Raw genomic sequence first — 27,806 nt, forward strand, 5'->3', positions numbered from 1 at the left:
GTGTAAATTATGATCCACATAATTAGTACATAGGTAGTACAGGTATAAGTAGCCCCTTTGTCCTAAGATGTTTAGACCAGATGAATATGAGTATTTACAAATTTCAGGGACATTCCTATTTATTTGATACAAAAAAACCCTGGTAAATGGCATTTAAAAGTAAAACATTTTCTCAGTATAATTCTAATTTTAATCCTAGTATAATTCTAATTCTACTTCTAGTATAATTGTAATACTCAAAATGATTGGATCACTGATTAAAAACTTGTTGATTGTAGATACCCAGAAGCAGCAATGTTATCCTCTGTGGTGATTTGTAATTCTACTGCATTTAATATTGTAGCATAAATTATAAGTTATTTGAAAAGTTAAGCATTTCAGATTTTTCATTCTGTTTCTCTGTCTTTTAAAAGTAAAAGACTGAAGGAAAAAGATGTAGAGAAAAGAGTCTTCATTTCAGTCTTTTAGTGAATTTGGTAAGGGTAAAATGATATCAAAGCAAAGATTGGTTAGAACAAAAGACATATAAAGACAGAAACTAACACAACATTAGACTTCTTCTTACAAAGATTTTGGAAAACTTCAAGAGGGGATGATTACTTCACAGACTGGAATGTAAGCCCAGTTGGAACCAAGGTCTACAGGGCTTTTGAGGTGTCTAATGTTGAAAATCTCAAGTTGACTCTCTAGTTAAAAAAAAGCTGGAGAGGAGAAAGGAAAATTTTTGTTCTGGAAAAGTGTTCTTGTCTGATGCAAACAGAAATCCATCTTACAAAGGAAGAAGTAGAGATGAGTTGCCCTAATTTAGTCTTTTGGAAGCAGAAAAAAGATTATGAATTTGCTAAAAAAAACCCTTTTGTTTCTTCTAAATATTACTTTATAAGTTATGAGATGTCTTTTCTGTGTGTGTGTGAAAAATTTCCAAGACCCCAAAATTCATAAAAATTAACTTGAAACACTGAAATCCATTTTGGAAAAGAATCAGAGTGTAGAGAATCTTAATTTTTAAAAAGTTATATAAAAAAGAGATCTAGCAGTTGGTTGGTGCTTTCATTTCAAATATTTTATCCACTTTCCTTTTTTATAGCTTTTCTGTTTGGAGAGATGGAAACATTCAAATATTAAAAGTATTCCACAATATGTATTATTTAAAAAACTCTCAAATCCCAAAGTGGTGGTAATAAACTTCCTATTAATATAGTGATTAAATCAGTTTTAATCTTCTGTGCATCTAGTAACAAGAATGGAATAAACTATTAGAATCATGTTGTAAACCTCAGAGGAAATAGAATGCCAAACGTTAATCTGAAAAGCACACTTTTAATTAGCAAAAAATAATGCTACTAGGCCTTTCTGTTTTTCTTCAATAATGTACATATATATTGAGATCACACTCTAGCTGTTCTATTTTATTACATGTATTAACTCAGAGCTGTTCTGGAAGGCAGGTATTAAATTTATAGTTCTTAACATATAAAGGAACAAGCATAGAGAAGTGGAACTCTGGTGCACATAGAATGTAATATTGTCATGATTTTGTTGTTATTTAATGAACATTTCTAAACGTGATAACTAGTTTATGTAACATAAACAGATACTAATCCTTTAATATGATTGCAAGAACACAGATTAAATGGCAGAGTTCATTGTCAGTTCTCTTCAAGGGCTAATTTACCTCACACAGGGACCAGGTAACTCCTGTAAAGGCATTTCCTGCTCTCATTTTAAATGTTTCTTACAGCAGCCACAAGACTTCTTTTGAGAGGAAAGTAATACACGATTTTAAAGATTTTTTTAAGAAAAAATTTCCATTTTGATCAAAGAAATATTCATCTAAGATACTCTTATGAATGGGTTTGTTATGTTACCTAACTTCTTGTCCAAATTTAGTGCTCAAGTAAGAATTGGCCATATATTATTAAGAAAAGATGGTTAAAAAAGGATACATCCATAGGAGTTTGGGATTAACATATACACACTACTATATATAAAATAGATAACCAAAAGGACCTAGTGTAACACAAGGAACTATACTCAATATTTTGTTATAACCTATAAGGGAAAAGAATCTGAAAAAGTATTTATATTTATTTTTATATATATATATAAAAATACATGTATAACTGAGTCACTTTGCTTGTACACCTGAAACAAACACAACATTGTAAATCAACTATACTTCCGTTTAAAAAAAAAAAAAGGATACATCCACAAGACTCCTTGAATTTATTTCAAGTCTGTGTTCTTTCACTATCACAATTCCTGTGTGTATGTGGAAAGCATCTATAATTCCTTTCTTGTATGACTGCTTCTGAACTAGTTTATTTAACATAAACTCCTTGGGGATACATATAGAAATAGGAGTTTTCTGGGAATATATCACTTCCTGAAAAGTCAGTTGACTATATCTGGCTCAGAATTTTCTCTTCCGAAGGTTACACACCCATCGGGAATTTGTTTGGGTGAAACTGCTTTTAAAAACACCTTGAGATAACATGCCCAAAGATCTAATCCCATATGAAATGCTTCTGTGAGTGGTTAAGTTATCTGAAAAGACTACTTAGCAATTTTTTACTCTGCTGACAAACTCTGCTTTGTTGAAACCTAATGGTAGTTACTGAGGGGTAAGAACTTCCTTTGTATCATACCAAACTTGGCTTCAAAATAAGGGTATGGAACTAAAGTGGTATCATGAGTTTGTATGACACTCCTAGTCTTCTACTTAACTGTCAACTGAAGAATAATCTTTTATTTGTCATTTTGACCAACAATTAATTGTGTCAACTATCCTCATACACACTGTTTTATTTATAATTTTATTATGCTATATTATATAATACTATATATTGTGTGAGAAAATTCACCATATAATGTTATATAATATAATGTAATATAATATGCTTATTACAGAGATTACTAAGTCATCCTAAGTGTTTCTCATCTTGGATACTACTTAAGAAGAATAAAGATTTGTTGAAAAATCTACAAATTAAGCTATTAAGTCCATTATTTCCGGCTACTGCTCAGACTCACATATTAATAAAACCACATTGTACTGAAATGATGTTTATTTTGTAAAGCTCCAATATGCATTCTGAATTGTGACAAGCACATTCTGAATTTTGTTTGAAATGGAACTATGGCAGAAGAGCCTTAATTTGATAACCGTAATAAAATCTATTAGAACCACAGTGGTGTTAACCCAGTTCGAAGGCCTAACGAGTGCATACAAATTTTGACAAATATTATAAGAAATAACAAACTTATGGCCAAAAAACGAAAAGTCTATAACTGTTTACTTTCTTCGCAAGTGTAGAGTTAAATTGAAAATGCTATAGGTCATTTCTAGGAATCCAGCAAGAAATTATTCAGTGTGCTTTTTTTGTTGACAGATGGAATTTATGTTTATAGACATTAACTATTAGAATATATAATTATGTCAGAAAAATAATCTTAGATGAAGATTCCTAAATTAGATGGCAAAGGACATTTTAAATATTTTAAAATTTCATGTCATTGTACCAAAGCCAATGCTTCAGTTTGTGGAAGCACAAGTTAAAACCCTTCAGGGGATACTCACCCTTTTCTGTTCCTTTACATACTCTATCAATTCATCTCTTGTTCTCTTCACTGCCTCTTCCACAGCCTTTTCACTTCGCTTTTGCTCTTCTATTATTGCTGCCTTAACAGTTTCCTGTTTGTGGGAGGATGAAAAAAGTCAGGGAGGTATGTGCTATGACATGTTTGTGCCCATTTTATATAAACTAAAAACCCTCTTCAGTGGGTTGAGCTCACTCTGTTCAAAGCATACCTTTAAACAGGAATAAGAACTTAACGAAATCTTTTGGGTTCTGTTAGAGATTCCACAGAATTCACTTTTCTAAACTGAGTGAAAGGGAAAAGAAATGGAGTAAGCCATTTATTGCAGGGAGCGCCTGACAGACTCCAATGGCTTCCTTACCAACCTTTCATTTGATGTTTACATGATTGATTGCTTTCCTGTACTTTGCACTGTCCACATAAGACTTCCAACTTGTGTTTATTCTTCCAAGAACACCCTAATGCTCTAGGCTGTTTTATTCACATTTAATTTTCCCATCATACAATAATCAAGTGTGGTCTGGGTGGTAAGATTTACAGCTAGTTTAGTTCTTCTGCCAGGTTAAGATGTTGAGAGCTGGACACCATGAATGAGAGGTAAGAATTCTACCCTGTGTGCTAATATATGAAATGAGAAATCTAGGGAAAAAGTGATATTCCCCATTTTACTGAAATAGTAATCAAGAACCCTGAGAGAGTTCAAATTTTCAGATAAAGAGAAAGAAGGCTAAAATTCTGAAAAAGAAATGTAACACTTCTCAAAAACCAGGAAATATTTTCTGCTAAAATAGCATTTCATGGACTGGAAGAATGCAACAAACTTCTATAACTTCCATTTGTCTACAAAGGTACCATCCTTTTTTTGAACAGGCTATCAATTAGAAAATGCCTTGAAATTTCTCAGTTGTATTTCCCTTATTTTGTTATTCTTGAGGACCCTTCACTTTGTAGTGTATATATGTTTTTGTTTAGTTTTTCCTGATTAATTTCAGACACATATATATCAATATATACATATATATATACATAAAACCTAGAAAATATGAAGTAGTAAGAATTTTCTATTATGAATATATTTACTATAGAAAATTAGTAAATACATAAAAATATGAACACAAAACACACACACACCCGTACAAAATTGGGTATGAAGAGGATGGGACTCAAACTGTACATACTATTTTCTAACTCTGGCATTTTTCATTTAAAATACATTTTGAATATTTTAAAGTAATTATATATTCTTTTATGATTTTATATTCCATTACTGGGATGTATAATAATTTATTTTACTAATATTTATTCATGGATATTTTGGTTGTTTTTAATAAAGCAGTGACAAGCATCCATATATGTAACTTTGTGGTGCATATTAGATACTTCCTTAATTTCAATTCATGAGGTAGAATCATGTTGCCCAAGGGATATAATTTTTGAGCTCTCTTACAGCTTTTGACATTTTGTACAATTTTTTCCCATAAGCAGCCCATGAGAATAGCTGTTTTCTTGCAACCTTGATTACATTTAGTCTCACCAGTTTTTAAATCTTTGCTTATTTAAGGGATAATCATATCTAACTTTATTCTGCATTTTAAAAGATTATGTGATATGCAGCATTTTTCATAGAAATATTAGCAATATATATATTAGCTCTTATCATTTGCCTGACTGTGTCCTCTTCCTACTTTAATATTGGTAAACTCATAATTTTTTGGATTCCCTCCCTAATATATAAAGTTAAGTCACAAATCTCAAAAGCACTATAGCAAGACTTTGACAATTGTTACTCTTTATTTTCTATCACTAAGTACATTAAGCTTTAGTTCCATTGATGAAATAATAAAATACAAAGTTGTTTCCATGATTTTCTGAAAAGATTAAAGTCAAAAAACTATAGTATTTTTTATGTTTAATTTTTTATTGAAGCATAGTTGATTTACAATGTTTCAGGTGTATAGCCAAGTGATTCAGTTATATGTATACATATATCTATTCTTTTTCAGATTCTTTTCCATTATGGGTTATTACAAGATATTGAATATAGTTCCCTGTTCTATACAGTAGGTCCTTATTGTTTATCTATTTTATATATAGTAGTGTGTATTTGTTAATCCCAAATTCCAAATTTATGCCTCCTCCCTGTCCCCTCTGGTAACTGTAAGTTTTCTATGTCTGTGAGTCTATTTCTGTTTTGTAAATAAGTTCATTTGTATCATTTTTTTTAGATTCCACATATAAGCAATATCATATGGTATTTGTCTTTCTCTATTTGGCTTCATTTAATATGATAATCTCTAGGTCCATCCGTGTTACTGCAAATGGCATTATTTCATTTTTTATGGCTGAGTAATATTCCATATATGTACCACATCTTCTTTATCCATTCATCTGTTAATGGACATTTAGGTGGCTTCCATGTCTTGGATATTGTAAACAGTGCTGCTATGAACACTGGGGTGCATGTATCTTTTCAAATTAGAGCTTTCTCTGGATATATGCCCAGGAGTGGGATTTCTGGATCATGTGGTAACTCTTTTTAGTTTTTTAAGGAACGCTGCATACTGTTTTCCACAGTGGCTGCACCAATTTACATTCCCACCAACAGTGTAGGAGGGTTCCCTTTTCTCCACACCCTCTCCAGCATTTATTATTTGTAGACTTTGATAATGGCCATTCTGACTGGTGTGAGGTGATAAGTCATTATGAAAAACTGTAGTAATTTTTGAAAAAAAAATGAGGACAAAAAAAGATTATTTAAAATAAAAGCATCTACTATTATAATTTCTATTGGTTTCATACTTACTAATTTGGAATTTGAAAATTTTCAGATTTTATAAAGGCAAAAAGTAGTGCATATATTACTAAGCCCCCTGAAATAAAACACATTAATAGTTCTTCAGTGAAGGGTATGAATATTCACACTATGTGGGTAAATTAAAAGTATAAGTTTCACATTAGTTCAGGACAGGTTTTGCCAACAGCCAAGTTACAGAAATCCTTGGTTTTCAAGAGTTTTATAATTTTAAAACTACTGTAGACCTGGATTATTTGAATATAAAAGATAAATCCATATCATACTGAATATCAACCAGAATTTCTATCTAGTAAGGGTCATATAAGTAAATCTGACTAGATCTGTTTGGTTGAAGGCAAAAGGATCAATTTAAATAAAAGGGATATATCCAGAAAAAACATGAAGAGTTAGCTACTATGTTCTTCAGTTAACATTTTTTTTAGGGGGGAAAGGGGCTGCGAGTTTACACTGTCTGCTCAGTCCACATTTTTGAGGACCCTCCTTTCCTAATTTTTGAGTTGAAGAAGAACATTTACAAAGAAAGTTTCCTTGATTCTCTCCTCCCCATTTGGGAGTTAGGTGACAGTCAAGGTTGTGAAATCCATATACACACTGTATATTTAAAATAGATAACCAATGAGTACCTACTGTATAGCACAGGGAACTCTACTCAATATTCTGTAATAACCTAAGTGGGAAAATAACTTGAAAAAGAATAGATACATGTATATGTATAACTGAATCACTTTGCTGTATACCTGAAACTAACACAACATTGTTAATCAACTATACTCCAATATAAAATAAAAATGAAAAAAAAAGAATAAATACTACTTGTCAATAAATATCTTTGAATATCATACAAAAGTAAAGTTTAAGGGGCTTCCCTGGTGGCGCAGTGGTTGGGAGTCCGCCTGCTGATGCTGGGGACGTGGGTTCGTGCCCCGGTCCGGGAAGATCCCACATGCCGCGGAGCGGCTGGGCCCGTGAGCCATGGCCGCTGAGCCTGCGCGTCCGGAGCCTGTGTTCCACAACATGAGAGGCCACAACAGTGAGAGGCCCGCATACTGCAAAAAAGTAGTTTAAGCCTTCCATTTTCTAACCAGCCCAAATTCTCAATTACTTAGAAATGATTAGAATTTTGTGTGCGTATTCAAGTGTGTGTAAATATCTGCCTGCATGTTTTGTTGAATTCCATGAATGAACTAAATTGTCCCTATGAGTCATGAGGATTAGTCTAAAATAAAATATACCTCACAAGAGATGAAGACTTGACACCAGTGAGTATATTCAAACAAGACAATTCTGAAAGAACGTTTTCCGGAATATTTTAGTAATGGCCAAACCCCTGGGATGTGATATATTCTCTAGGGCAGGGTTTCTCAACCTTGGTACTACTGACAATTCCTTGCTGGGGGTGGAGGCGGGAGTCCTGTTATAAGCAGCATACTTGGCATCTGCTCACTGGATCCCCTCCAGGTGAGAAGCACTGCTCTAAAATAAACAGTTTGGAGGGAAAACTATCCATTTGCATATGTGTTATGGTTTGTTAAAATACATGTTAACACTTCTCATCATAAATATTTTTTTGTCTAAAAATAAAAAATGTGCAAGAAATCACATCCAAACGATTATATAACTAGTTTTTAAGTGTGGAAGAAAGAGTTCTACATACTTATTTTTAAAAAATGAATGACTGGGATCAGTTTCTATACTGTTACAATTAAATATGTCATGATGAATGTCATTTAGGGCTAAAAGCTTATATAACATTTTGTATAAGATTTAAAAATTTCTCCTCATTGCTTAAAAGTATAGTTATGCTTTAGTATCCATTAAATCCACCATACATTTCAGTAAAAATGGGATCGTGACTTAATAAACGGTCTGAGGTTGTTCTTTATCAGTGCGATTTAGTTAAGGATTGTAAACACAGTTAAATTATTTATGGGAAACAAATCACAGCAATCAATTTAATTTTTTTTTTTTTTTTTTGGTACGCGGGCCTCTCACTGCTGTGGCCTCTCCCGCTGCAGAGCACAGGCTCCGGATGCGCAGGCCCAGCGGCCATGGCTCACGGGCCCAGCCGCTCCGCGGCACGTGGGATCCTCCCGGACCGGGGCACGAACCCACGTCCCCTGCATCGGCAGGCGGACTCTCAACCACTGCGCCACCAGGGAAGCCCAATCAATTTAATTTTGATCTGTGGGCAGTAAAACACAGTATCAAAGATTTTTCTAGGGCAATAGTGCACTTAATTTTTGTTTCTATACATGACGTATGTATATTATCTAATTATGTATTATTTTAAAAGTTGCACGTAGTTGTGGAAATGTACCTTAGAAAATGAGTGTCTGAATCATAAGTCAAGCTGCTGTATGCACTTCCTGTGCATCAACAGTTAAAAAAATGAAGTGAGACTTCTATTCCTACATGAATTTATGAGCTCACACTACAGCTCCATCAGTGCTTTTCACACATTGATCCAACTGCAAATGGAATTTCCACAGTTCAAAATCCATTCACTGGGCAACTGAGGAGCTTTCATCTAACTTTCAATTGGAAATAATTAATCTGCATTGTAATGATATGCTAAATGGAAAATATTAATAGAAGAACCTGATTCTATGGATGCTTCTCAGCTAATGAATATGCTCAATTAAAATCATATGCTCATTGACAGATATCAACATTTGCCAGTACCTATTTGTGTGAAAGACATTCTTAAAGATGAAATATGTAGTCTCATTACATATTAGCATTAATAAATGAGTATTTGTAACCATTTTTGATGATAGCGATACTTAATTGAACCACAATTAAGCAAAATGTTATCCTCCCCAAAGAGAATTCTATTCTTCTCACTAGTAGAGCTACACTATGAAAAATTATCCTTATTATCAATACTACATTTTGAATTTCATCAATAAAAAAAATTTGTGAATATCTGCTTTTTCTTGGGTTAACATAAACTCCTACATAATAGTATCAATTAAACCTCTTGGCCCATAAATGCCTGAAATATTTAATATCTGGCCCTTTACACAAAAAGCTTGCCAATCCCTGATTTAGCTCATAATTCTGTAAGTTGGCAATCTGAGCTGGGTTCAGCTGGACAGTTCTTTTGGTCTTGCCTGGGCTCTCCCATGTATCTGCAATCAACTGCTGGGTCTGATGTGGCCACTACTTCTAGGATGGCCTACGGTAGGATGGCTTGTTTCTCCTTCCTGTGGGCTCCCAGCTCCTGCAGACGAGCTCGGGATTTTTCACATAGCAGCTGGACAGAATTGTAAAAGAAGAGTGAAAGGTTTTTTAAGGTCTCTTAGATATGGGCTCAGAAATGATACAATGTTACTACTGCCACATTATATTGGCCTAAGCGAGTATGTATTAAACATTAACTCCAAAATTCTTATCTAATTGTCTAATTATCTTCTCAATATATTCAAAGATATCAGGCATTCTATTATGTTTATTTTCTTGGAGACAAATCTCGTGGACGTATCTCCAACCTGGATTGGTTGTTCTCTAGGTCTGCTACATAGCTGTCTATTCTGGGATTTCCCTCAGTCATTTTTCTAGGGGTTTCGCCACATCTCTCAAGCTGTTATCTTCAGCTTTCTAGATACCACTGGATCCTTTTTTCTTGGTTTACTTCTTTGTTTTGATAGAGTACCTACTCCAGGAGATTCCTGAGAAAAGGCACATGAGAACTGTTTTGGTATCTCCTTTGTCTTGAAAATGCTTTCATTCTACCCTCACACTTAATTTATAGTTTGGCTAAGTGTGAATTTCTAGGTTGGAATTCTGTTCAGTTTTCAAGGTTATTGAGGAGTCTGATTACATTCTGATTCCCCATCATTTGCACAAAATTTTTCTCTCTTATGAGAACATTTGTTAATTTTCTTTACCTTTGTTTTTCAAAAATTTAACAACAAACTTAGTTACAGGCCTACCTAGAAACTCATATCTTACAATCTAGAAACTCATGTCTTTCAGTTCTGCAAGATTTACTTTAATACTACTACTATTATTATTATATTGTTTCCTGCATTCTATTCTCTGCTTTTTTTATTATTATTTCTCAAAATCCTATTATTCAGCTAATGAACCTCCTGAACTGACTGCCATATTTTCTGGTCTTTTCACTCCTATTTTCCATTTCTTCAATGGAATAAAATTTTTAATACAATTTTCATATTTTAATAAAATTTTTATACAATTTTCCCTGGAAGACTTCTATCACTTCATCTTCTGACGCTTGTTGTTTTTTTTAAACATTCTATTGTATTTTGTTTCTAATCCTTTTATTTGACTTAAAAAAAAAGCATCCTCTTCCTGTTTCATAGATGCAAAATCTCTTACTCTTGAGGAAATTAATAAGTTTTTTAAACTCTTCATATATCCATAGAATGTTTTATGTCCTGCTTTTCATGGGAAATTATCTGTTTATACTTGACTATTTGCTCATGTTTAAAGAGTAGAGTACTAAAATGCTGAGTAACATCTCTGCTTGCAGTTGTGGTTTATGGACTGTGATCTTAATAGCAGAGCAATCTGGCTGGGTTGTTTCCTTGGGGCAATTTCTGATACCAATACATTTAAGTCTTTTATCTTGGGCTGACTAGATTCCTCAGAAAAGAATCTTCCAATTTCCTGTCTGGTTGTCAGCATTCTGAAAGCTGTGATGGGAAAAATGGCTAAGGTTCTCAATAAGCAGCTTGAACCTTTTCACCCCATTTCATTACAGCATCTATACCTTCAGCTGTGCTTGGTGATCCCTGGTCTAGAGACCCTCTATTTCTCTCTTTTTCTTCCAGAGAACTAATCCCAGTTTTCTGCCAGAATTGGCAGAGAGTAAGTGGGGATCTAACTGTTTATTAAACAGACTTCCAAACTTTCCTTCTATTCGAAGCTTCATCTTCATTTTCACTTCTAGAGATATCTGGTGACACCAATGAGTAAGCCTTTGGGAGTTTCTACAATGTACACTGTATACTGTACGTTGGTCTTCTCAGTCATCTCCACTTCTCATTTAGGGCTCCATTTCAGAGTTTTTATTTCAGTGAGGTTTTAGAAGGGAGTAGGTAAAACTGCTCTTTTTAACTAGATATGTGTTAGAAAAAATTATGAAACTTTTCTACTTTGAAATAATTTTAGATTTACCGAAAACTTGCAACGATAGTACAAGGGTTTTCATATTCCCTTAATCCAGCTTCTTCTCCTATTAACATCTTACATAATTACGGTACATTTATCAAGCTAAGAAACAGTATCATACAGTAATATTAAACAGATTACAGATTTTATTTGTATTACATCAGTTTTTCCAATAATGCCTTTTTTCTGTTCCATGATTAAACCAGGACAGAACACTGCATTCAGACATCATGTCTCGTTAGTCTCCTCCAATCTGTGGTAGTTTCTCAGTCTTCCTTATTATATTGACACTGTTGACGAATACTTTTCAGGTATTTTGAAGAAATTTGGATTTGTCTTTTTTTTCCTTATGATTAGACTGGGGTTATGAATTTTGGAGAAGAATACCATAAAGGTGAAGAATGCCTCTCATTGTATCATATCAGGGGCAACATGGCATTAAACATAATTTATCACTGGCAATGTTAACTTTGGTCATTTGGTTAAAGGGCTATCTGCCAGGTGTCTCTAACATAAAGCTAACATTTTTTCCCTTTCTATAATCTGTTCATTAGATATGAACAACTAAGTCCAGTCAACACTCAAAAGCCACTCAAAAGGGAGGGAAACTGGACTCCATCTACTGGGAGGGGAGTATTTACATTTATGTTTTAGAGAAAAATGAATATTTTTAAACTACAGATACAGTTTCTTCTGCAGCTACAGAACTATTTAGCATTTCTAATTCTTCTTGCATCAGTTCTGGGATTTATATTTTTCTTGTTACTCTTTCATTTCATCTAAGCTTTACAGTTGATTGGTATTGTTATTTATATTGCTATATCATCTCTAAAATTTTTACAGGATCTACATTATCCTAAATAAAGATTCATCCCTCTGATAATGTTCATTAATAACATTCCTCTTTCGTCCATTAATCTTGTGAAAGATTTGTGAATTTTATGTCTTTAAAAAATGACAGTTTAGTATTTGTAAACTTTCTAATCTATGTCATGCATTTCTGTCATAACCTTTATTATTGTTTTCCTTCTATCTTCTTTGGATTATTCTATTCTTTCTTATCTAACTTCCTTAATAAATTGGAAGTGTTATTAGCTCATTATTTTGCAGTCTTTTCTACTTTCTAATTTAAATATTTAAGGCTATGATTTTCCTCTGAAGTAACACTATAGATGCTTCTCACAGCTTTTTAAGTAAATAGCTATTTTATAAATGACTGCAACCTTTTTCCTTTGTGCTTAGCTTTCTTTATAAATTTCATACACAGTGAAATGCACAAACTTTAAGTGTATCACTCAGTGGATATTTACATACATATACACCCATTTACTCACTACCCAGATCAAGAAAAAGAACAATTAAATGCCACAGAAAGTTCTCTCATGCTTCTCCCCATCATAGACAACCACTATTGTAATTTCTATCCCCATAGGTTACTTTTTCTTGTTCTTAAAGGTCATAAAATTTGAATCACACCATATTTATGCTTTTGTGACCAAATTTTATTCAACACAAAATTTTTGAGATTCATCCATATTGTAGAGTGTATCATTAGTTTGTCTTTTAATTTTGGTGTAGTGTTCCAAACAATACACCACAATTTATTCATCCATTCCACCAATAACGGATATTTGGAGAGTTTCCGTTTGGGATTATTATGAAGAAAGCTCATTTTATCATTCCTTTACACATCTTTTAGTGGGCATAAGCATTAATTTCTGTTGAGTGCGTACATAATTGTGGAAATGGTGGGTGCCAGAGTATACACGTGTTGAGCTACTTAGTAAATACGGCCACACACTTTTAAAAAGTAGGCAAATTTACACTCCCACCAAAAAAGCACTAGAGGTCCAACTGATCCACATCACTGTCAGTACTTGGTATTTTGTCAGTCCCTTTAATTATATCCATACCCAGGGCAGTGGTATACTGGTAACTCTTTTGATTTTAATTCGTATTTCCAGCATGAATAATGATATTGAACACCTTTTCATATGCTTATTGGCCATTTTTACATGTTGTTTTGTAAGGGCCCTTATTCCTAGGTTAAAAAGTAACGCCTTTCAGGGATTCTCAAATGAAAGTCTTTATCAAAACACTTCTACCTTTGCAAGACTTAACTTACAACCCTTACTTCCCCAAAGTACCTGGTCAGCTCTTTAGCCTCTCAGCTGTTCTTTTTTTGTTGCTGGATTTTAAGAGTCTTGCACTCTGCATATGCAATTTAGGATTTGGCCAAGGACTTGGGGGTAATTTGAACACAGATTTTTGTTGTTCTGAGAGTTTGTTCTGAAAATATGCCTCTTGACAGGCATGAACTCTGCCTCCTGCCTCGTTGGCGCTGTAAGACTTTTTACGCTTTTGAGTTTTAATTCTGCATGCTGCCAAGTAGAAAACGCTTTTAAGACTGAATGCAGGGAGGAGCTTAAAGATGGCGGAAGAGTAAGACGCGGAGATCACCTTCCTCTCCACAAATACATCAGAAAAGTATCTACATCTGGAACAGCTCCTACAGAACACCTACTGAACGCTGGCAGAAGACCTCAGACCTCCCAAAAGGCAAGAAACTCCCCACATACCTGGGTAGGGCAAAAGAAAAAAGAGACAAAGTAATAGGGACGGGACCTGCACCAGTGGGAGGGAGCTGTGAAGGAAGGAAGGTCTCCACACACTAGGAAGCCACTTCACGGGCAGAGGCTGCGGGTGGCAGAAGGGGAAAGCTTCAGAGCCATGGAGGAGAGCGCAGCAAGAGGGGTGTGGAGGGCAAAACGGAGAGATGCCCGCACAGAGGATCGGTGTCGATCGGCACTCACCAGCCCGAGAGGCTTGTCTGCTCACCCGCCAGGGCGGGCGGGGCTGGGAGCTGAGGCTCAGGCTTCGGTCGGAGAGCAGGGAGAGGACTGGTGGCGTGAACACAGCCTGAAGGGGGTTAGTGCACCACGGCTACCCGGGAGGGAGTCCGGGAAAAAGTCCGGAGCTGCCGAAGAGACAAGAGACTTTTTCTTGCCTCTTTGTTTCCTGCTGCGCGAGGAGAGGGTATCAAGAGTGCTGCTTAAAGGAGCTCCAGAGACGAGCGCAAGCCGCGGCTATCAGCGCGTACACCAGAGACGGGCATGAAATGCTGAGGCTGCTGCTGCCGCCACCAAGAAGCCTGTGTGCGAGCACAGGTCACTGTCCACACCTCCCCTCTCAGGAGCCTGGGCAGCCCGTCATAGCCAGGGTCCCCTGATCCAGGGACAACCTCCCCGGGAGAACACACAGCGTGCCTCAGGCTGTGGCAATGTCACGTCGGCCTCTGCCGCCGCAGGCTCACCCCGCATCTGTACCCCTCCCTCCCACCGCCCTGAGTGAGCCAGAGCCCCCAAAGCAGCTGCTCCTTTAACCCCGTCCTATCTGAGCGAAGAACAGACGCCCTCAGGCGACCTACACGCAGAGGCGTGTCCAAATCCAAAGCTGAACCCCGGGAGCTGTGCCAACAAAGAACAGAAATGGAAATCTCTCCCAGCAGCCTCAGGGGCAGCAGATTAAATCTCCACAATCAGCTTGATGTACCTGCATCTGTGGAACACCTGAATAGGACAACGAAATATCCCAAATTGAGGAGGTGGACTTTGGGAGCAAAGATATATATATATATTTTTTTCCGTTTTTCTCTTTTGGTGAGTGTGTATGTGTATGCTTCTGTGTGTGATTTTGTCTGTATAGCTTTGCTTTTACCATTTGTCCTAGGGTCCTGTCTGTACGCTTTTCTTTTTTTTTACTTTTTAAAATTATTTTTTATTTTAATAACTATTTTAATTTTACTTTATTTTCTTTTTTTAACATCTTTATTGAAGTATAATTGCTTTACATTGTTGTGTTAGTTGCTGCTGTATAACAAAGTGAATCAGCTATATGTATACATATATCCCCAAATCCCCTCCTTCTTGGGTCTCCCTCCCACCCTCCTTATCCCACCCCTCTCTAGGTGGTCACAAAGCACCGAGCTGATCTTCCTGTGCTATGCAACTGTTTCCCACTAGCTATCTGTTTTACATTTGGTAGTGTACATATGTCAATGCTACTCTCTCACTTCATCCCAGATTACTCTTCCCTGCCCCGTGTCCTCAAGTCCATTCTCTAAGTCTGTGTCTTTATTCCAGTCCTGCATTAGGTTCATCAGAACCATTTTCTTTTTTAGATTCCATATACATGTGTTAGCATACGGTATCTGTTTTTCTCTTTCTGACTTACTTCACTCTGTATGACAGACGCTAGGTCCATCCACCTCACTACAAATAACTCACTTTTGTTTCTTTTTATGGCTGAGTAATATTCCATTGTATATAGGTGCCACATCTCTATCCATTCATCTGTCGATGGACACTTATTTTATTTTATCCTTTCTTTCTTTCTTTCTCTTTCTTCCTTCTTTCTTCCTTCTTCCTTCCTTCCTACCTTCCTTTCTTTCCTTCTATTTTTTCTCTCGTTTATTCTGAGCTATGTGGATGAAAAGCTCTTGGTGCTCCAGCCAGGCATCAGGGTTGTGCCTCTGAGGTGGGAGAGCCAAGTTCAGGACACTGGTCCACAAGAGACCTCCCAGCTCTACGTAATATAAAATGGCAAAAATCTCCCAGAGATCTCCAACTCAATGCCAAGATCCAGCTTCACTCAACGACAGCAAGCTACAGTGCATGACACCCTATGCCAAACAACTAGCAAGACAGGAATACAACCCCACTCATTATCAGAGAGGTTGCCGAAAATCATAAGAAGGCCACAGACACTCTAAAACACACCACCACACATGGACCTGCCCACCAGAAAGGAAAGATCCACCCTCATCCAACAGGACAGAGGCACTAGTCCCCTCCACCAGGAAGCCTACACAACTCAATGAACCAACCTTAGCCACTGGGGACGGACACCAAAAACAAGGGGAACTACGAGCCTGCAGCCTGCAAAAAGGAGACCCCAAACACAGTAAGTTAAGCAAAATGAGTAGACAGAGAAACACACAGCAGATGAAGGAGCAAGGTAAAACCCACCAGACCTAACAAATGAAGAGGATATAGGCAGTCTCCCTGAAAAAGAATTCGAATAATGATAGTAAAGATGATCCAAAATCTTGGAAATAGAATGGAGAAAATACAAGAAACGTTTAACAAGGACCTAGAAGAACTAAAGAGCAAACAAACAATCATTAACAACACAATAAATGAAATTAAAAATACTCTAGAAGTGATCAATAGCAGAATAACTGAGGCAGAAGAACGGATAAGTGACCTCAAATATAAAAGAGTGGAAATAACTACTGCAGAGTAGAATACAGAAAAAAGAAAGAAAAGAACTGAGGACAGTCTCAGAGACCTCTGGGACAACATTAAAAGCACCACATTCGAATTATAGGGGTCCTAGAAGAAGAAGAGAAAAAGAAAGGGATGGAGAAAATATTTGAAGAGGTTATAGTTGAAAATTTCCCAAATATGGGAAAGGAAATAGTTAATCAAGTCCAGGAAGCACAGAGAGTCCCATACAGGATAAATCCAAGGAGAAACACAATAAGACACATATTAATCAAACTATCAAAAACTAAATACAAAGAAAAAATATTAAAAGCAGCAAGGGAAAAACAACATAACACACAAGGGAATTCCCATAAGGTTAACAGCTGATCTTTCAGCAGAAACTCTGCAAGCCAGAAGGGAGTGGCAGGACATATTTAAAGTGATGAAGGAGAAAAACCTACAACCAAGATTACTCTGCCCAGCAAGGATCTCATTCAGATTTGATGGAGAAATTAAAATCTTTACAGACAAGCAAAAGCTAAGAGAATTCAGCACCACCATACCAGCTTTACAACAACTGCTAAAGGAACTTCTCTAGGCAAGAAACACAAGAGGAGGAAAAGACCTACAATAATAAACCCAAAACAATTAAGAAAATGGTAAGAGGAACATACATATTGATAATTCCCTTAAAGGTAAATGGGTTAAATGCTCGAACCAAAAGACACAGACTGGCTGAGTGGATACAAAAACAAGACCAGTATATATGCTCTCTACAAGAGACCCACCACTTCAGATAAAGGGACACATACAAACTGAAAGTGAGGGGATGGAAAAAGATATTCCATGCAAATGACGATCAGAAGAAAGTGGGAGTAGCAATTCTCATATCAGACAAGATAGACTTTAAAACAAAGATTATTACAAGAGACAAGGGCACTACATAATGATCAAGGGATCGATCCAAGAAGAAGATATAACAATTGTAAATATTTATGGATCCAACATAGGAGCACCTCAATACATAAGGTAAATACTAACAGCCACAAAAGGGGAAATTGACAGTAACACAATCAGAGTAGGGGACCATAACACCCCACTTTCACCAATGGACAGATCCAAAATGAAAATAAGTAAGGAAACACAAGCTTTAAATGGTACATTAAACGAGATGGACTTAATATTTATAGGACATTCCATCCAAAAACAAGAGAATGCATATTCTTCGCAAGTGCTCAAGGAATATTCTCCAGGATAGATCATGTCTTGGGTCACAAATCAAGCCGTGGTAAATTTAAGAAAATTGAGCACATATCAAGTATATTTTCAGATCACAATGCTATGAGACTAGGTATCAATTACAGGAAAAAATCTGTAAGAAATACAAACACATGGAGGCTAAACAACACACGATGTAATAACAAGGAGATCATTGAAGAAATCAAAGAGGAAATAAAAAATACCTAGAAACAAATGACAATGAAAACACAACGACACAAAACCTATGGGATGCAGCAAAAGCAGTTCTAAGAGGGAAATTTATAGCTATACAAGCCTCCCTACAGAAACAAGAAACATCTCAAATAAACAATCTAACATTACATCTAAAGCAATTAGAGAAAGAAGAAGAAAAAAAACCCCAAAGTTAGCAGAAGGAAAGAAATCATAAAGATTAGATCAGATATAAATGAAAAAGAAATGAAGGAAATGATAGCAAAGATCAACAAAACTAAAAGCTGGTTCTTTGAGAAGATAAACAAAATTGAAAAACCATTAGCCAGACTTATCAAGAAAAAAAGGGAGATGACTCAATAGAATTAGAAATGAAAAAGGAGAAGTAACAACTGACACTGCAGAAATACAAAGGATCATGAGAGATTACTACAAGCAACTCTATGCCTATAAAATGGACAACCTGGAAGAAATGGACAAATTCTTAGAAATGCACAACTTTCCGAGACAGAACCAGGAAGAAATAGAAAACATGAACAGTCCGATCACAAGCACTGAAATTGAACTGTGATTAAAAATCTTCCAACAAACAAAAGCCCAGGACCAGATGGCTACACAGGCGAATTCTATCAAACATTTAGAGAAGAGCTAACACCTATCATTCTCAAACTCTTCCAAAATATAGCAGAGGGAGGAACACTCCCAAACTCATTCTATGAGGCCACCATCACTCTGATACCAAAACCAAAGATGTCACAAAGAAAGAAAACTACAGGCCAATATCACTGATGAACATAGATGCAAGAATCCTCAACAAAATACTAGCAAACAGTACCCAACAGCATATTAAACGGATCATACACCATGATCAAGTGGAGTTTATTCCAGGAATGCAAGGATTCTTCAATATATGCAAATCAATCAACGTGATACACCATATTAATAAACTGAAGGAGAAAAACCATATGCTCATCTCAATAGATGCAGAGAAAGCTTTCGACAAAATTCAACACACATTTATGATAAAAACCCTGCAGAAAGTAGGCATAGAGGGAACTTTCTTGAACATAATAAATGCCATATATGACAAACCCACAGCCAACATCGTCCTCAATGGTGAAAAACTGAAAGCATTTCCACTAAGATCAGGAACAAGACAAGGTTGCCCACTCTCACCACTATTATTCAACATAGTTTGGGAAGTTTTAGCCACAGCAATCAGAGAAGAAAAGGAAATAAAAGGAATCCAAATCGGAAAAGAAGAAGTAAAGCTGTCACTGTTTGCAGATGACATGATACTATACATAGAGAATCCTAAAGATGCTACCAGAAAACTACTAGAGCTAATCAATGAACTTGGTAAAGTAGCAGGATACAAAATTAATGCACAGAAATCTCTGGCATTCCTATACACTAATGATGAAATATCTGAAAGTAAAATCAAGAAAACACTCCCATTTACCATTGCAAGAAACAGAATAAAATATCTAGCAATAAACCTACCTAAGGAGACAAAAGACCTGTATGCAGAAAATTATAAGACACTGATGAAAGAAATTAAATATGATACAAATAGATGGAGAGATATACCATGTTCTTGGAGTGGAAGAATCAACATTGTGAAAATGACACTACTACCCAAAGCAATCTACAGATTCAATGCAATCCCTATCAAATGACCACTGGCATTTTTCACAGAACTAGAACAAAAATTTTCACAATTTGTATGGAAACACAAAAGACTCCGAATAACCAAAGAAATCTTGAGAAAGAACAATGGAGCTGGAGGAATCAAGCTCCCTGACTTCTGACTGTACTACAAAGCTACAGTAATCAAGACAGTATGGTACTGGCACAAAAACAGAAATACAGATCAATGGAACAGGATAGAAAGCCCAGAGATAGACCCACGCACATATGGCACCTTATCTTTGATAAAGGCGTAAAGAATATACAATGGAGAAAAGACAGCCTCTTCAATAAGTGGTGCTGGGAAAACTGGACAGGTACATGTAAAAGAATGAAATTGGAACACTCCCTAACACCATACACAAAAATAAGCTCAAAATGGATTAAAGACCTAAATGTAAGGCCAGAAACTATCAAACTCTTAGAGGAAAACATAGGCAGAACACTCTATGACATAAATCACAGCAAGATCCTTTTTGACCCACCTCGTAGAGAAATGGAAATAAAAACAAAAATAAATAGGACCTAATAGGACTTAAAAGCTTTTGCACAGCAAAGGAAATCATAAACAAGATGAAAAGACAACCTCAGAATGGGAGAAAATGTTGCAAACAAAGCAACTGACAAAGGATTAATCTTGAAAACATACAAGCAACTCATGCAGCTCAATATCAAAAACACAACCCAATCCAAAAATGGGCAGAAGACCTAAATAGACATTTCTCCAAAGAAGATATACAGATTGCCAACAAACACATGAAAGAATGCTCAACATCATTACTCAACAGAGAAATGCAAATCAAAACTACAATGAGATATCGGTAAGAATGGCCATCACAAAAAATCTACACCGGTAAGAATGGCCATCATCAAAAAATCTACAAACAATAAATGCTGGAGAGGGTGTGGAGAAAAGGGAACCCTCTTGCACTGTTGGTGGGAATGTAAATTGATACAGCCACTATGGAGAACAGTATGGAGGTTCCTTAAAAAACTAAAAATAGAACTTACCATACGACCCAGCAATCCCACTACTGGGCATATACTGTGAGAAAACCATAATTCAAAAAGAGTTATGTACCAAAATGTTCATTGCAGCTCTGTTTACAATAGCCAGGACACGGAAGCAACCTAATTGTCCATCAACAGATGAATGGATAAAGAAGAAGTGGCATATATATACAATGGAATATTACTCAGCCATAAAAAGAAAGGAAAATGAGTTATTTGTAGTGAGGTGGATGGACCCAGAGTCTGTCATACAGAGTGACGTGATGGACTTCAGGATATAGGGAGGGGGAAGGGTAAGCTGTGATAAAGTGAGAGAGTAGCATGGACATACATACACTACCAAACGTACAGCAGATAGCTAGTGGGAAGCAGCCGCATAGCACAGGGAGATCAGCTCAGTGCTTTGTGATCACCTACCTAGAGGGGTGGGATAGGGAGGGTGGGAAGGAGGGAGACGCAAGAGGAAAGAGGTATGGGAACATATGTATATGTATAACTGATTCACTTTGTTTTAAAGCATAAACTAACACGCCATTGTAAAACAATTATACTCCAATAAAGATGTTAAAAAGAAAAAAAAAGACTGAATGCAAAGTTCGCCTCGCATGTTTCCATTTTCTCAAGCATTGTATCTCATCCAATCCCATCTACATTAATTGTTTTACAATGACAGTGCCTTTAGAATGTTACTTTATATATTTTGTGCCACGTTTATGGTTGGTTTTGGTGAAATAGTTCCATACGAGTTATGCTGTGATGAGTAGAGTAAGAAGCTCCACTCAGTAAACTTTAAAGTTCAACATTATCTATTTCATTCCTAGATGCTATCTTTCGTTCTTTTAAATATATATATGGTTGTTTTTTTCATCATCTCTTTTTCCTGACTCATGTAAGAGATTTACAAATTAAAGATTGTTTTCCTCTTAAACCAGTCTATAAAATTTTAAATTCTACAGATTCTGATACATTTGTTCATGTTATCATTCAACATTTTTTTTCTCCTCTCATATAATACTTTGTTGTGGATGGTAATATCAGTGCACAAAGGATTCGTTAAAAGTCTGTAGTAGTGTTGTAAAACAACTGATGCTGAAACTTGTGAAACACAGATATTAACATATATTAATGGATCTCAACTACACCTGATTAAGATATAATGTACAGTGGGATATAATGGTTCTCAATCACACCTGGGTTAGAAAAATGTACAGAATATAAAGCTGATAAAATAGAGGAAAACTAAAAATACTTAAATATTCTTAAATATATCCCACAAATATAATGTGAAAAGAATGGTGATTTACTATTTGAAAATGAAGTTATTAGTAATAAATGATATAACCAAGGAACTGTGGACTACTTAAACCTTGCTAGGTTGGTAAAATATGTTTTTTGTTTACTCACTATTATTCAGAACAGGATTACATCAAAAGTGGTCAATTTTTGGTTGTCTTCCCCAGATACAGGGTTACTAAATTAGAGTTATCAGAATGAAATTTTATCAGTTACTAAAATTTCAAGCCTTAGAGACATATTTGATTTCATATCCTATTTCCAGTCACCAGGTTAAGTCTTCTTCCCTCCAAAATGTCTGTCTTTCCTTTGCCATTTCAACTGCTATCACTTGGGCTAGGCTGCCCTCTTTTTGCATGTCAAGTATTCCAGCAACTTCCAGAGAGTATTCTTAACTTCAGACTCTCCCGTGCTTCAGTGTATCACATTTAAGGCGGCCATGTTAATCTTCCGTATCAACGGCATTCTATTTCTGATAATATTAAATGTGAGTTTGGCTATTTAACTTAAAGGTTCTCATAATCTGCTCAAGCATATCAACTCCATCTTTGTTTTATGTTGCTTTCCCAATAAACATATTCAAGTTTTGTCAAGTTGATGTCCACCATCCACTATGCTTATTTCCCTTCTTTGAGCATTCAAATGCCTCAACCAAATGTGCTTTGTCATAGCTCATTCTGCCTCACATTAGATTAATTTATGGATTTGACATATTCCCTAGTTTATTGTAAGATCTTTGAAGACAGTGACAAAGTCTCATTCATGTTTGTAACCTCTGCAGAAACGACCATTCTGTCATGCACGTAGTTGAGTATTCAATTTGCATTCCCTGGATATGCTATGCTGCCACCTTGGAAGGATTTCCCCTTTTCCTTCTCCTCTGATAACCATGCCTACTCCTCCTTCTGCACAATTCAGTTTAAGCATCATCATCTCTAGGAGGCTTCTGTTAAATGGTCCAGATCTTCCACATCTCCTCACAGAGTGGGTGGATCTAGTACCCTTTGTTTGTGCTTTCAAAGACCACTCTATATTTTATCTCTCAAAGTATTCCAAAACTCAGAATTGTCGTAAGTACTTTGCTTGTCTATCTTACCAACTTGAGAGTCTTTTGAAATCAGGGATTATAATTATTACAGTTCATATTCTTTATGACTAGCACTCTAATATAGTATCTGGTACAGAGCAGAGATGCATAATTCATCATCAGTGAATGAGTGAATTTGTTTCTCCAATTCAAAGAAAATCTACTTAAGGGTAGATTTACATTTACAAATTACATTACATTACATTACATTAAGGGTAGATTACATTACATTAAGGGTAGATTACATTTACAAATGTAAGATAACTTACATTTCTTGTGTCCTCCAGAGCACCTGTATACGCACCAGGTTAAAGCTTCCCAGGCTTTCTCAGTTCATGATCCCTTGCTGTCTCAGTAATTTTTTTCATGTTGCTCTCTAGGCCAAAGGAAATATCTAAATTGTTCCATTTATTAATGGAACATACCTTTGTAGCCATTTGAAAAGGTACCACAAAATGGAAAGAAAAATACTTTTATTTCATTCTTAACCATAGTTACTTATTCATGGGAATTTTGTACATGCTAGGCATTGCACAGCTTCTTAAATCTTGGCTTAAGATTGGACAATAACACTTCCATTTCCTATTCCACGTTGATAATTGCATCGCACTTGCTTTTTATCACAGCAATCCCCAAAATCCAAGTTCACTAAAATATGATATAATAGAAAGGGATATAAGACAAATTAGTATTGACAAGCTAGTAGTTTACCTGGTTTCCAAGAGATCTCAAGCATCTCTATGTTGCCCTCTAATATTTAAAAGATCCTGCAGCTTCTTGTGAGGTCACTGCAGCCCAGGGCACCCTGATGTAGTTTAGAAACTGAAGTAATTACAGCAACTATCCATTCACTCACTGTTTATTATGCATGGTATTATGCTAGGTGTTAAAACTACAAAGGTGATTAAGATGGTGGTAATAATAACAGTAATAAAAACAGTATTGACAACAGTAGTGGTCATCTCAGTTACAACACATCCTACGTTTCAGGCAATATGCTAAGTAAGTTAAATGAATTTATGTTGGGTTATAAACTCATTAATAGTACTTAAAATTAAAGATTCCATGACCTAATAGAAATCTGTGTGAAGGACAGCAGAGTTAAGCAAAATATAATATAAATGGTATTAAAAATAAAAAAAGCAATGATATTTGGTGTTTAAAGTAACAAAACCTATGTGTATTTTCACTTAATCCCCAGAACCATTTTGAAAGGCAGGTATACCCTGAGGTTTAAAGCAGTAAAGCTACTTAACTAATATTATACGTTTAAAAAGTGGTAATGTAAACATTTTAAATATATTTTAAAGAGATTTTACAGTAATTATTTCTGAAAGAGAACTTTCAATGATTAAATGAAAAGAATGGTAGATTTGGGGCATGTTAGTAACTGGGTATAATTCTGCAGGGCTGGTAATTAACATGTACCTATGATGACACGGGAATAGAGAGATCCTCGAACAAAAAAATGACAGTAGAAATTACATTCTCAATACCTAAATTCTTCAATCTCCTACCTAATCCATTCTCCACAGTCCTGGGTAAAAATGATATACTTTTTGCTCGATAACTTGTGATTTGATGATTTTATATTGTACTGAGCAATTTAAAATTGTTCACCTATTTCTTCTAATCTGTCCCTCTTCAAATAAATAGAAAACAATATCTCTTCATGGCACCCCTTCAAATACATGAGGAATGTTGCCATATCTTTATTCTTCTCTTCTCTGAACTAAATACTCCAATTCCTTCAAAAGTATATGGCAAGGTTTCCTGCTCTGTCACTGGCTTTACCACAATACTACCTAATATCTACGATATTTTATAGTGTCTAAAGCTGTTTTACAAATCTATCTCAGTTTATATTCTTTTTTAAAAACATGTTTCTAAGGGCCTCACAACAACTCTATAAAGCAGGTATTATTAATCCTACTTTTACAATGGGATTGGAGGAAATGGAGCATCATACATTTTAAAAAATTGGTCAAGGTTACACGAGTCACAAGCTAGGACTCAAATCTAACCCCATTTACTACTTAGCACATTTATTTGGCAATCAGTTAAAATTAGTTCAATCACAGGTAACAGAAAATTCAGCACAGACTGTCTTTAAAAATAACTCACACCCTCACATAGAAAAACATAAAAGAACTAAGAGTAGGCTTCACTTAGGGTTCAAGCAATGTGATGGGGATCTCTTCCTCTCTAGCTCTGCCTTTGGTATTGGCTCCGTTTTCACAAAAGCTCTACACATATGGTCCCAAGATGGTTACTTGGATTTATGCATGGTATTATGCTAGGTGTTAAAACTACAAAGGTGAACAGTTCCAAGGATTTTCTCATTTTCTTACTGTGAATGAGAGTGCTTAAGTACCTGAGAATCCAAGTCCCAAATGGAGTCCTATAGGCTTGACTCAGAATATGTGTGAATTCCTGGAACATTCTAACATGGATGGAATATAATGGAATATGATCGTTAGCCTAAGTAAATAAGGACTTATTCCTAGATTAGAAGGTAGGTTAAATCTCACCTAAAACACATGGCTAAGAAATAAAAAAGTATCACTCTGGGAAGAGAAGAAGAGATGCTGAGGAAGCATTAATAAATGTCTAGGTTAGTCCCATTCTGATTTGGAAATGTCTCTCTTAAAACTGAGTATATGAAACTGAATGTGATGTTTCCAACTGACCAGTGAAAGAGAGTGTACTTTACTGTGACCAATAAATTCTACTACTCCTCATACAGCAACTCATCACTACCTTACAACAAATCCATACTAGTTGCTCAAAGTAAACAATTCTCTGAAGCTGAAATTAATTATCTTTTTTTTGCCCAGATTACTTTGTATTTCATTCAATATCTATACTAGTAAGAATCATCTCAGTTTGACACCCAGCAGACAATCTAATGCATACTTTTTAAAAAGGAATCATTGGAGAAATGTCTATTTAGGTCTTCTGCCCATTTTTGGATTGGGTTGTTTGTTTTCTTGTTATTGAGCTGCATGAGCTGCTTGTAAATTTTGGAGATTAATCCTTTGTCGGTTGCTTCATTTGCAAATATTTTCTCCCATTCTGAGGGTTGCCTTTTGGTCTTGTTTATGGTTTCCTTTGCTGTGCAAAAGCTTTGAAGTTTCATTAGGTCCCATTTGTTTATTTTTGTTTTTATTTCCATTACTCTAGGAGGTGGGTCAGAAAGGATCTTGCTGTGATTTATGTCATAGAGTGTTCTGCCTATGTTTTCCTCTAAGAGTTTGATAGTTTCTGGCCTTACATTTAGGTCTTTAATCCATTTTGAGCTTATTTTTGTGTATGGTGTTAGGGAGTGATCTAATCTCATTCTTTTACATGTACCTGTCCAGTTTTCCCAGCACCACTTATTGAAGAGGCTGTCCTTTCTCCACTGTACATTCCTGCCACCTTTATCAAAGATAAGGTGTCCATATGTGCATGGGTTTATCTCTGGGCTTTCTATCCTGTTCCATTGATCTATCTTTCTGTTTTTGTGCCAGTACCATAGCCGCATGGCACAGGGATATGGTCTCGGTGCTTTGTGACAGCCTGGAGGGGTGGGATGGGGAGGGTGGGAGGGAGGGAGACGCAACAGGGAAGACATATGGGAGCATATGTTTATGTATGACTGATTCACTTTGTTATAAGGCAGAAACTAGCACACCATTGTAAAGCAATTATACCCCAATAAAGATGTAAAAAAATAAATTAAAAAAAAAAAAAAAAGGAATCATAACATCCAAAGCATTAATTTTGGTGACCCTCCTTTTGGTAATATGTTCCATTTAAAAGCAACCAAAACTCCTAAGAGAGCTAAATTGTGTTGTTGAAGATCAAGTTCTTTTTTTTAAAGATTACCGTGTCTCCTTAAAACAGTGCTGGTCCAGCACCATTTTATAATCTACTGTGGCTTGTTCAAGACTCATTTCCTGCTTTTAAAGTGCTTATAATCTAGTAGAGAAGACAAAGAAGCAGATTCTTTCAATATAATATGGCTAGGCAGCGTACAGTTAAATACTGAATGCCAGTGAAGAAGAAAGAACACTTGATTTAATCTGAGAAGTGGACAGAGAAGTTTTCTGAATTAACAAAAAAGGCTGTTATTAAACAAGAGAGGGTTTAATGGAAAGCAATGGCATTCTAGGCTGAAGGCACAGTATGACTAAAAGCCCAGTACCATAAATAGCCTGGTACGTGTACCAGCAGTATGGTACAAAAAGCATGAAGGGTGAAGCAGAGTGGCAGAACATGAGCTGGAGAGGTAGAGACCAGGTCACAGATTTATATTTTATGTTCTGAAAGGTATGTAGATCACACTAAGTAGCTTTAATATCCTATAGGCTATGAGGAGGCACTGACATTATTTATTGCAATTTGAAAGGGAAAAACTGGAAGCAAAGACATCTATGTAAGAGGTCAAGGTAAGCAATAAGAACCCTAA

The 27,806-nt window shown here is 35.8% G+C and overlaps 1 protein-coding gene across 6 annotated transcripts in view; it reads right to left on the reverse strand.

Annotated features, from left to right (window-relative positions):
* The window catches only part of CCDC91 (coiled-coil domain containing 91), a 409,698-nt gene that overhangs the window by 84,100 nt on the left and 297,792 nt on the right, over positions 1 to 27,806 (reverse strand). For 4 of the 6 annotated variants that reach the window (XM_070046418.1, XM_060305802.2, XM_060305805.2 and 1 more), the window contains one exon: positions 3,581 to 3,694. In XM_070046418.1, the coding sequence (XP_069902519.1) occupies positions 3,581 to 3,694 (114 nt within the window). Of the gene's footprint in view, positions 1 to 3,580; positions 3,695 to 23,639; positions 23,730 to 27,806 lie in introns of those variants that run through there. The other 2 variants (XM_060305808.2, XM_060305807.2) reach the window with 2 other exon arrangements.

This window comes from Globicephala melas, chromosome 10, assembly GCF_963455315.2.
Source record: "Globicephala melas chromosome 10, mGloMel1.2, whole genome shotgun sequence".
NCBI classification, from domain to species: domain Eukaryota; kingdom Metazoa; phylum Chordata; class Mammalia; order Artiodactyla; family Delphinidae; genus Globicephala; species Globicephala melas.